Genomic DNA, 12,723 nt, shown 5'->3' on the forward strand with positions numbered 1-12,723 from the left:
AAGCTTGTAACTGGTATACTAGGGGTTGTTTTTATATTTTCGTTTCTTTAGAGATTCGTTTCTGGATTTTACTGACGTTACGAAGTCGAAAACATGTGAGAGAAAGAGAACTTATCGTTTTGAAACAATTGCTGTACATATAACATGACTTTAGTGTAGATTAAAATGTAACTGGAGTTATGATTTGTGTCTTGTATATCCATAAAGTTACTAGCAGAGATCTCCCCATATAAAATGCGAGAAATTTAACTTACAATACTGAGTTTGTATTTTAATCTATATCCTGCAAAAATACAACACAGTTATGACGGTTATGAGTGACATAATTACATTTCTAAATCATTACAAAAATGCTCACCTGCCCGTTGTTTCAAATGACTTGTGAACAAAACATATATATGTGCATTACTCTTGCAGATCGCACTTAATTACTTCTTACAGGTTATATAGGCGACATCGCAGTAGCAATTGACCTATTGTGAAGATAAACAGAGATACAGCATGACATTACAAGTACGCCATCACTGTGAACCGGTAGGAAAGGATAAAATAGTTGCTTATTTTTTCGGAGTCATTGGCGTATCCTGTATTGTGTTCACTTTGTTTGGAAGTTGGCTTAAGGATTTCAATCCCGATATACTGTATGTTGACAAAGAAACACTGGATGTCAAGCGGAGTGGCAGGTATGCGGTCCTTGTTACAAAAAGACCTCGTGAAATTAATGTCAATGACGAAGTTGAGAATATATATATAAATGGCACAGATTATGATACCCGGAACAACTCTAAGAAAGCCGTAGAAGGTAGAAGTCTTGTACCAAACTACACAATAGAAACTGATGCACTGTCTGATCAGCACGACAGGAAGATCAAATCAACAGACGCAATACTTCAGCATAAATTAAATCCACAAAAATATGTATACGAATCCAAAGATACGTCCTACCAATTTGTAATACCAAGAACAAAAGTTCAGGATATGTTCATGAATAATAAACGTCGCAATACGGACGGTCCCTGTAATGAATTGTTTGAAAATAACGTAAAAGCATTGATAGATACAACACTACATATGAATCCTACCAACAGAATGAAATTAGATAACAATGCCTATCGTAAGATGACACAAAACTGTTCCGAATATAAAAATATTAGGCAGTATATAAATTCACCTTTAACTCAGATAGAGACATACTTTCCACTAGCTTATAGTATAGTTGCTTACAAACGCGTAGAACAAATTGAAAGACTTCTACGTGCAATATATAGACCACAAAATCATTATTGTATTCATATGGATTCAAAATCAGCTACGGATGACATTGAAACGATACAATTAATTGTTTCATGCTTTTCTAACGTGCACATGTCGTCACGCTCTGTTGCCGTCAAATGGGGAACATTTTCTGTCTTGGAGGCGGAGTTAGTGTGTATGAGTGACATGTGGAATAAAACGTGGCGTTATTTCATCAATCTTACTGGACAAGAGTTTCCTTTAAAAACGAACCTAGAAATTGTGAAAATTCTAACGGCAATGAAAGAGGCTAACCTGGTGGATGGAACATGGGTTAGGTATGTGTGAATTCAAACACAAAGTTTCAATTGATTGATATCAATAAATGTCTTTGATCATTCTACCAAACGTCTATGAATAATGTTTTCGTAATACGTATATACATATGTATTTGGATGATCTTTGTTGCGTTTTATCTTATTTTTTTCCAATACCATTTTCCAACCTTAAATAAATGATGGGAAGGTGCCATTTTTTCTCATTTTGCTTGGCGCACTCCTATAACACATGCATCTATATTAATAAAATTTCAAATCTGTGATAATACTGTAACTTTGCAAACGTAATATATTTTTTCGCAAAAAGATGGTATCAAAAATTCAAGTCACTGGTTTTTTTAAGAACTATTGTACGCAATTCATCCCTCACATTATACATATTTTGGCTGGAGTAATGACCAACTCGTAATTCAAATATACTAGAAACTGTCAATGTTAAAATTTCGAAAAATGAAAACATTAGTAGTAACGGCAGAATCGTAAGAGTGTAAACTGAAACGATATGTGGCAATGTCGAATATAATTGTTGAACTTAATGCTATTTAAACATTTCAGAGCTAGAGAAAATTATCTTTACCGCTGGACCAAGAACATACAGCCGCCTCCTCATAACATCAGACCTATAAAAGGATCCGTTCATATTGCTGTAAATCGAGACTTCGTTGATTTCGCACTGCATGATCCTCGAAGCAAAGATTTCCTGCAATGGCTGAACCTAACAGATATTCCAGATGAGACATTTTTCTCATCATTGAACCATAATCCCCATTTGCAGATACCAGGATCTTTCCTCGGTAAGACTTTTATTTAAAAAAAAATAAAACAGTTTATGAATTCATCTTAGTAATTTCATTCCGTCTTGCCTACAGTCTTGTCTGAAAATTCCATAAGAAATTTGAAGTAAATGACAATGACCCGTTAACAAATATCTATACTTTTCTCATAGCTGATTTCTTTAAAAGAGGGGACTCAATAGCCGAGTGATTGCAAACCACTTTCTCCTTAAAGATGTAGAATAGGTACCTCACTTAGGTTGCAGAATTCTTCATGTGAGGCAGCGATCCAGCTGGCTTGTAAACGGAAGCTTGGTTATTAGTCCCCTACTGGTTGAAAACCAGTTTTGGGGACTATAGGAATGCGCTTTTCCGTCCGTCCGTCATTCCGTCAGTCTTTCCGTCCGCCCGTCTGTGCGTCCTTCCGTCCGTCCGCAATTTTGTGTTCGGTCCATAACTTTGTCATCCATGAAGGGATTTTAATATTACTTGGCAGAAATGTTCCCCATGATGAGACGACGTGTCATGCGCAAAACCCGGACGCCTAGCTTAAAGGTTAAGGTCACAATTTGAGGTCAATTGTCAACAGGGTTTTTTTCCTGTCCGATCCATAACTCTGCCATCCAAGAAGGGATTTTAATATTACTTGGCACAAAGGTGCCTCATAATAAGACGATGTGTTATGCACAACCTTCAGACCTCTACCTCACAGGTCAAGGTCAAACTTGGCAGTCAAATGTTAACATGGCACGACCAGCGTCTGTTTCCTATTCGGTCCATAACTCTGTCATCCATGAAGGGATTTTAATATTACTTGGCACAAATGTTCCCCATGATAAATCGACTTGTCATACACAAAACCCGGACCCCTAGCTGAAAGGTCAAGGTCACAATTTGAGGTCAAAGGTCAACAGAGCTTTTTTCCTGTCCGGTCCATAACTCTGTCATCCATGAAGGGATTTTAATATTACTTGGCACAAATGTACCTCATAATAAGACGATGTGTCATGCACAACTTTCAGACCCCTAGCTCAAAGGTCAAGGTCACACTTGGCAGTCAAATGTTAACATGGCATGAACAGGGTCTGTTTCATGTCTGGTCCATAACTCTGCCATCCATGAAGGTATTTTAACATTACTTGACACAAATGTTCCCGATGATGAGGTGATATGCCATGCGCAAAACCCAGACCCCTAGCTTAAAGGTCAAGGTCAAAATTGGAGGTCAAAGGTCAATAGGGGTTTTTTTTCTCCGGTCCAGAACTCTGACATCCATCAAGGGATTTTAATATTACTTGGCATAAATGTTACTCCTGATGAAACGACGTGTCATGCGCAACACCCAGAATCCTAGCTTAAAGGTCAATGTCACACTTGGAGATCAAAGGTTAATGGGATATTTTTCCTGTCCGGTTTATAACTTTGTCATGCAAAACAGGATTTGAATATTACGTGGCACAAATGTTCACCACTATGAGAGGCAGTGTCATGCACAAGAACCTGGTCCCTAGGTCGAAGGTCAAGGTCACACTCAGATGCCAAAGGTAAGATACAAGAATGACGTTGTCTGGAAAACTTCTTCTTCTTGTATGAAGGGATTTTAATGTAACTTGACATAAATGTTCACTATTATGAGACAGATTGTTTTGCGCAAGAACCAGGTCCCTAGGTCTAAGGTCAAGATCATGCTTAGAGGTCAAATGCCAAATTCAAGAATGACTTTGTCCGGAGCATTTCTTCTTTATGCATGGAGGGATTCTAATGTAACTTGTAAAAATCGAGACCAGTTTTCTGTGGTACAACATACATGTTACATCCAATTTTTATGTGTATTTTGACCTATCTCTACCTGGTAGTTTTGTGAGGACTTATACGGTTTTTTTTTTACTATAAATAACATTACCTTTTTGAAAATCGGCCAAATATGCTATATGAAAACAGCTATATGGTTTTATATATACAAATTTTAATCCAAGTCTTTTGTTTATAGCATACTGTATATATAGTACAATATTGTTTATACATCATTGACAGATATCAGTTCATTATACTATACTGCAGTAGAGAAAATTAGGTGCCTTCCAGTAGGGGACTTTGTATTGCATGGCAATACTTCATTCACTTGTTCTACAAGGTGTCCGTCCATGCCTGAAATAATGGGCTACATTGGGTAGCCATATGACTTAAATTTTGTTGGTGTTACTCTAAACAAGCAGCTATGAAAAACGTTTTCTTTGAAATGGTAGGTTTCTAACCTCTGAACCATCATAGTCTTAAATACCCTGAAGTTCACTTATATCAGCCACATTTTATATAGTTTCAATGTTTTAATATCCTTTAAATATTTTCAAAAACTGCTTAAACTTAAAGCAATGGTTTTCTCCGCCCTCGGTTTATTTTGGCTCATAGAGCAGCTGTCCTTATTAAATGCAGTTGTAATGAAAAACGGAAAATATGTATGAAAAAAAGTATCGATATATTAATAGCGTTTCTGACATAATTCCAGGCGAACCAGAAGAATATCCTAAGAAACCAACGTTTACACGGTATAAAAATTGGGAGATAGGACATGGTACCTGGGTACGACGATGTGCAGGAAAATACGTGCGTAACGTATGCATTCTGGGCGTGGGAGATCTGTTCAAACTGAAAGATGATATATCACTGTTTGCAAACAAATTTTACCTAGATTTTCAATATCTAGCTTACGAATGTTTTGAAGAGCTTATTTACAACAGAACAAGAGACCAGTATCTGAAAGAGTTACCAATAGACGTATCATTCTATGAAGCACTGGATCAAGTGCGCTATCAGTTAGTGAAAAACAATTGAGCCATGCCATGAGAAAAACCAACATAGTGGGTTTGCGACCAGCATGGATCCAGACCAGCCTGCGCATCCGCGCAGTCTGGTCAGGATCCATGCTGTTCGCTTTCAAAGCCTATTGCAATTAGAGAAACCGTTAGCGAACAGCATGGATCCTGACCAGACTGCGCGGATGCGCAGGCTGGTCTGGATCCATGCTGGTCGCAAAGCCACTATGTTGGTTTTCCCATGTCACGGCTCAATTAATTTACATTGTCCTTAAAACAATTATCACCACGCGTTATGATATAGTCAAGTTTCTTAAAAAAGAAATGGCTTCCATTTCGAAAAAGATGAATCTTAAAGCGAAGTGGTAATCGCGACACATCGTGCTTTTTCCGTATCCTCCGTAGCATAACGGCTGATGTGTTCAGATTAATAACGAATTCAGACCGGGTTCAAACAGTTTGATGTCAAGTCCAATACATTATTGCGAAAACACACGATATTAAGGTACACTTTATACTAACGGATTGACGTATCAAAAGAAACAAAGATACACCTTAAAATAATGATAATAATATTGTTAGAATTTCCAAACTGTAAGTTTATCTAAAATTTTATTGCTATTTGGTCCAGGGGAATTAAAGAGGGTACCAATTATTGTGATATAATACGAGCGTAGGCTTGACCTTATATCAGTGTAACGAATCCAAGACGATCTAATTATATACCTACTAATCCCCAATGATAACGTGATTCCCGCCGAAACGCGAGGACGAGTCATGATAACTGATAAAATAACAATTCATAATGCTTGTACAAGTAAATATTAGTACTTGTTTCATTTTACCTATCCACTAAGTATATTGCAACATAGCTCAGGTGGGTAAAATGCAGATAACAATTGGATATAAGCAAATTGTTTTGTGAGTTCGAATCCTCAAGAGGATTTTTTTTTTTTTTTTTCGTTTTTATTCCCATATTTTCGTTTCTTTCTTTGATGGTTTGTTTTTGCATTGCATATATGTCTTTATATTACATATTTCATTATTAATATTATGTTCATTATTCGCTTAAGTGGATGTATTTAATTAATATCATCTTTGATACAATGCTAAAAAACAAAGACAAATATCAAACAGGGAATGCCACGTACCAAAATCGCAGCCTCCCCAAAACGAAACCTACAGCACGCAGACGTGCACACCACACACACACACACACACACACACACACACACACACACACACAAAGCCAACACACGAGGACAAAACGAACAAACAAAGGAACCGCCTTGGAACGGTCAGTGGCAAAAACACCACTGGGGAACTTAAACCGTCTACTCTGCAATATCGGCTTTAGAGATTTCTCTGTGGTGTTGTCACAGAGCACATGAAGGAATCTAAATTTTACATGCAAAAAAGAAATAAAAGTTAAATGTCAATGCTGAGTTTCGAACCCACACGGCAAAATATCTGTTTAACATGGAGAGTATGCTTTACCTCTGAGCTAATATGTAATTGGTACCGAAACTAGAAATATTTAGGTTTTAAAATGTTAGAAAAATGTTGATTTCCCTATGTTCCATTTTAATCTATTTATAGTCATGTTTGTAAATATCAAGTTATCGTTGGGCCATAGTATTCATATATATAGTTACTGGCGAGTACGTTACAGATCATATATTATACATTAGCAAACAATATCAACGATGTCACAAGTATACTGATACCTGTTGTTTTTTTAACGCCAGCTTTTATATTACTAATTTTATAAATTAAGATGTATTTAACTGATATTCAAATTTATTCCTCTTATTGCTTGGTTTAATACATCGTCCCATGTTATTGTTGCATTGGTTGTAGTCCACGGGAACTCTTGTCTTCCAATCTATTTAAAGAGAATTTCTATAGTTTTTTTCCTTGCATAGATTTTTTTAAATTCACATATATGATAGGAAAATTTGTGCTGAAAACAATGAACAAATAAAAACAATCGGTCACCAGGCTTGTTTTTGTGAAAAATTGTTTTGAACACACCCACTGTTGCTGAAACTGCCAGCGATTTTTCATCATTTTCATAATTTTCTGCTTTTTTATAAATACCAACCAAAATATACATCCAGGCAGCACAATACGGTTTTTTCTGTTTACAGATTTTATTATATACTTATTTGATATCATAGTCATATTTGTAATACTCTATCCTTACAATAATGGGTACAAATAAAAAAAAAATATTGTTTCATATTTACTTTTGTGAAATTTTTTCAATGAAAAATACCCATAGTGAAGAATATTTTTTTTTAAATTTTAGAAAAACTCTTTCATAGAATTTTTTCTTTTTCTTCTTGTGTATAGATAATTGTATTGTGAGCATAAAAATGGCTAAAAATGTATGGGTCACTAGGCTAAATTTTATGTTAAGACCGCTAGAATACAACACCTGTTCGGACGGAAATGGCGCGAACCTGGCCAAATTGATTACATGTATGTCTGCTAAAAGTTAAAAAAAAGTTTTAAAAATTATTAATTCTTTCTATAATTGAATACTAAATAATCTGAAAGGTGATATTGTCTTATCAGTACTAAGTCAATTATCTTACATTATATGAACAACACTGTCTTTGTACTAAAATGCGATGTGAAAACACAACCACAAAAATAGCAAGATACCTGTCAGGCATGATACTTGTCAATACAACATAAACCAGTATCAACATTTGATTACTGATATAACTTATCAAAAATGTTATTTCATTCAAAATTCCTCATATTTAACATTGTCTGTAACATGTTTCAACAAATGTTGACTTCAGTTCAGTTTTCCATAGAAAGTGTCGGCTGCGCAGAAAGATGCGCATTAAAAACTATAGGAATTCCCTTTAAGGTGTGCTTTTTATATAATTATTTACATGAGCATTTTAAGTTCCTTCTGTTTGTGTGTGTTAGGGATCCACCTTACGAGGATAAGTTTTATTTACATGGAACATGGTGGGGGTAAGATTGACGTTGAGTGCAAATCATTAACCTGTTTAAGCTCCTCAGTGGAGGTTATGCCACCGATCGTTCCAAGCTGTTGCTCCACTGTGTTCCTTGGTTTGTTTGTTATGGTCTAGAGCGTTTGCTTAATGCCTTTGTTTGTGCGTATAGGTGTGCGTGTGGGTGGGGTGAGTGAGTGAGTTGGGTTTTACGGCGAATCGACACAAAATGGTCATATATCGCCGAGAAGAAGTCATATTGCAAACGCCAACTGTAAAGCATAAACAATGATGTATAAACGTAAAGTATACCTAAAAACATCCATGTAAAAATGTAAAGAACACTATGAATAATGTAAAACTTATCTAAAAATATCCATGTAAAAATGTATAGCATATCTAAAATCAGTTATGTAAAAATATATATACGTATGTATTAAAATATCAGCTACAAACATAGCGTGTGGGTGGATGAGTGCGCGCATGTGTTTGTGTTGGGGGGGGGGGGGGGGGTGCGGGTTGTGAAACATCCAGCCTTGCTTTTTTCCTGTTGGATATTTATCTTTGTTTTTTAATATTATACAGTTCTTTTTTATTGCTGCACCAATACGTCGCAATCTGCCTAGTGCTGGTTCAAATACATTGTTGTTTTTATTAATGCATTGATACGTTGCATGGAGACTCATGTCAGTTATGGTTATTGCACCACAAAATATTAATTTGAGACTAAGACAGAACAAAGCTTAGTATCAGTACCTATTTGAAAAAAAAAACACTCTTTTTGATTTAAGAGAAAAAGCACCATCTAATATATATTCATCTGTTATGTTTGTTTGTTTCTTTATGTTTGCTCTTTATATGGCGGTATCTTAAGGTCGCTGAATCGCTTGACTCTCACTGACGTGGTTTCGAGTGTAGAATTCTTCATGTGCCATTTAGTTTGCTTACGAAACACAAGTGCTGGCCATGCCCGAAATAATGCCTGGAAAAAACACCTGCGGTCTTTCTTCATCATCAAAAGCTTTAAAGGCGTTACTCTAAATCTAACATAGCAGATATAGAGAATATTACATGAGTACTTTTCATATTGAATTTATTCAACGAGTTTAATAATAGGTTATTTAACATTGTTCTGTATAATACAGAGATATATTTGGACGAGTACCCAGCTGAGAAAACCATATTGGACGAGCCGCTAGGCGAGTTCAATATGGTTTTCTCAGCTGGGTACGAGTCCAAATATATCTCGTATTGTACAGTACAATGTTAAATAACCTTTTTATTCTATATCTATTTTATCTTACTATAATAATAGTTTAAATTAAAAATGTTTCACTGAATATTGTATTCCTGCCTTTTCTAGTTTCTCCCGCTTGGTACGAGTGCAAATATATATTATACAGAACAATGTTAGACCTTAAATAGCCTTTTTATTCTATATTTATTTCACTTCATACGTAATATACGCAATTTATTGAATGTTGTTTTTTCTGCGTATCATCATTAAAAAAGTATATGGTGCAACCTCCCTACAACAGCCATTTGGCGATTTGGGTGATAATAATACTTGGCCGAGGTATTATGGCGACAAACATTGTCAGCAAGTTTGGGGAAGATCGGATGAAAACTGTTCGACTTAAAAGAGCGGACAAGGCTAAATTCCCCGTTTTTCGAGTAATTCAAGGACTATAATCAAAGAGTGTCTGGCACAATTTGGCTGGTTATCGAAACTGGCCGAGATGTAATGCCCACAAACATTGTCAGCAAGTTTGGTGAAGATCCGACGAAAACTGAATTATAGAGCAGACATGTTTTGGATGCTGACCGCCCGTCCGTTGCCATTCATAATCTTCTCCATTTTGTTTCTTAACCGTTAAATAAAAACTGCTGAGGTAGCTATTCAGACAGTCAGGGCTGATACCAATTTCTAGGTTTCGTCCGGAAGTCTTCTTTAAGCGACTTTTCAATATTCCAACATCTGATGATCCCTTTTACTGTATTTTTAAGTTTTTTATTATTAACGAACGTTTTAATATCTAAATCAGATAGCATTGTTATCCCTTGAATCGTTTTTGTGTGTTGTAAACAAAAAAAAAACTCAAATCAAATCAAGATTTCAAGACGCATAATCAAACTCTGTACACAGAGCGCCTACTTCATCCGATTTACATTCGGAACATTTTCACGCGTTTCGGGCTTTATCGTATGTTTAACATGGGACTGCTGAACCGTCCAAATACAAAAAATACAGGATTTTTTGTACGCGTGGCGTCCAAATACAGAAAATACAGGATTTTTGTACGCACGTGCATCCAAATACGTAATATATTGTACGGTCACGTGTTGCAAATGAACGTTCGCGATTGGATAGATAAATTAGGTATAGAATAATAGAAATTATTTCCTCCTGCAAATAATTTACTTCATTTTGAAAGGAAAAGCTGTCAACACCGTTGCTAGTCAATTACTTCACAATCACAAGGCAATCGGTGATTTTCGGATACTATCGTCCGTTACGCATGGTTTCTGGTCTGCATGCTATCATTAAGCCCTGTACTTACAAACCGACTGTAAACTTAACTGCTTATACACAAAATTGTTTCATTATTTGGTATTGTTTTGTATCTGCCTGTCGTATCTTCTCCTATAACGGTGTTGGGGGCCCTGGCCTCATTCCTGTTGAATAATAATGATAAATCGTTTAGTATTTTGTTTTATTTCCTTTCCGAATGAAAAAGGTAATAAATTCAATATGGAAAGACACACATGTAATATTCTTGTTATCACATGTAAGCTTTTCCAGCTGAAACATCAAAATTTCGTCTTTCTTTACCTATGATAGACCAAATCAGTTCGACCAACGTATCCTATACTGAAAACGACGTCAACGCCAAAGCTTTATTACACTTGTGCAATACCAAAGGCTTTATGTAATGGCTTTATTTATTTCACCCCCACGACGTCAAACATGTGATAAATATAAATATATTGCTTCAGGCTGAACTACCTTGTGCGATAGCGCGTAAGGTTTGTTTGAGATATTTTAATATTTCTGTCTTCTGGCGCTTAAGGGTGTTTCCCTTGTTGCTCTGTCTTCTGCAAAAGCATTGATTACATGCGTTTTAGGTTCATAAGGCTTGCCTTTTATATAAATATACAAGAGTATTTTTGTGTTTAAGATAACATGCCTTCTATTGCTGGCGGGGATAATTTTTATTTGCACTGTCCTGTGACTTTGTAACATGGTGGAGGTAAGAATGATTTAAGGTGCACCATAAACCAGTTTAAGCTCCCCAATGGTGGTTTTGCCACTGACCGTTCCAAGGCGGTGCCCCACTATGTTCCTTTATTTGTTCGTTTTGTCCCAGTGTGTTTGCTTTGTGTGAGAGTGTGTGTTGGTGTGTTTGCTTTGTGTGTGTTGGTCGTGTGCGCGTCCGCGTGGTGGGTTAACGGGAGGCTGCGTTTTTGGAATGAGGCTTTCCCTGTTTGATATTTTCCTTGTTTTGTAAAAATGGCCAAATAAGTTTTGTTTTTTAGTTTTTCGGTCATGCACGGACTTTCACCACGTTCAATACCGAATATTGCCGTTAATATCACGCAAAAGCATTCATGCTTTCATTTTGAGTGACAGGAAATCTGGTCAGTTAATTAATTGCATATTTGCTGAAAATACAGTTCCATTTCAAGACGGTCTCTTAAGGATATCAACCGTACCGAAGTCTAGAAGTACAAAAAATTGAAATTAAAGGCAATAAAACCTTAGAAGAAAATACTCAATGACCGAAAGAACTGCCGTCCTATGAACACTTTCATATTTTGGGGGCTTTTAAAAAGTGTAAATAACTCATTAAAAGTATTACTTTCTAAATGGATGTTTAAGCAAGTATCAATGCATACAGCAGATAATAGCAGTTAATATTCATGCGACGACAAATCATACAGTATTTACTCTAAACAAAGCAAATTAGATTTCAGCTGAAATGTATTTTTAGTAGGGTTAATCGCTTTTTCAACAGAATTACAGTGATCTCTTATTTTATTCACTTAGTTTTGTTCATCGCAAAATACATAGCTTTAAAGTAAATTCCATCTGTCGTCATTGTCATTGCCCTCGGAAAATGATAATAACAAGTGAATGAAGTATTGCCATGCAATATAAAGTCCCCTACTGGAAGGCACCTAATTTTCTCTACTGCGGTATAACATAATGAACTGATATCTGTCAATGATGTATAAACAATATTGTACTATATATACAATATGTTACAACAACACACTTGGATTAAAATGTGCATATATAAAAACCCACAGTTGTTTTCATATTGAATTGTTTTGGCCGATTGTAAAAAAGTTATCATATAAGGTATTTAAAGGGAAATTAATCTTTAAAACAAAAAAACAAAAACAAAAAAAAATCTATATAATATAAGTCCACAAGAAACTCTTTACCAGGTAGAGATAGGTCAAAACACACCTAACAATTGGATGTAACATGCATGTTGTACCACAGAAAAGTGGTGTCGAATTTTCTCTACGGCCAGTAATAAAAAAGTTACAATAAAATCTATTTATAGTAAAACAAAGGGACGTA

General features: G+C 35.7%; 1 protein-coding gene across 1 annotated transcript; it reads left to right on the plus strand.

Moving 5' to 3' along the window:
• The first annotated feature begins 501 nt into the window (after positions 1–501).
• Positions 502–5,176, plus strand: LOC123539824 (N-acetyllactosaminide beta-1,6-N-acetylglucosaminyl-transferase-like). The gene is made up of 3 exons (XM_045324606.2): positions 502–1,571; positions 2,127–2,365; positions 4,851–5,176. The coding sequence occupies exons 1-3, from the start codon at positions 502–504 to the stop codon at positions 5,174–5,176; spliced, it is 1,635 nt and encodes a 544-aa protein (XP_045180541.2).
• Positions 5,177–12,723: the final 7,547 nt, after the last annotated feature.

Source organism: Mercenaria mercenaria, chromosome 16, assembly GCF_021730395.1.
Source record: "Mercenaria mercenaria strain notata chromosome 16, MADL_Memer_1, whole genome shotgun sequence".
In the NCBI taxonomy this organism is placed as follows: domain Eukaryota; kingdom Metazoa; phylum Mollusca; class Bivalvia; order Venerida; family Veneridae; genus Mercenaria; species Mercenaria mercenaria.

Bases quoted from the DNA above. Each gene is read 5' to 3' on its own strand.
- LOC123539824 (XM_045324606.2), top strand. From the start codon at position 502: ATGACATTACAAGTACGCCATCACTGTGAACCGGTAGGAAAGGATAAA. The intron at 1,572-2,126 runs GTATGTGTGAAT...TAAACATTTCAG, and splicing joins GTGGATGGAACATGGGTTAG to AGCTAGAGAAAATTATCTTT. The intron at 2,366-4,850 runs GTAAGACTTTTA...ACATAATTCCAG, and splicing joins GATACCAGGATCTTTCCTCG to GCGAACCAGAAGAATATCCT.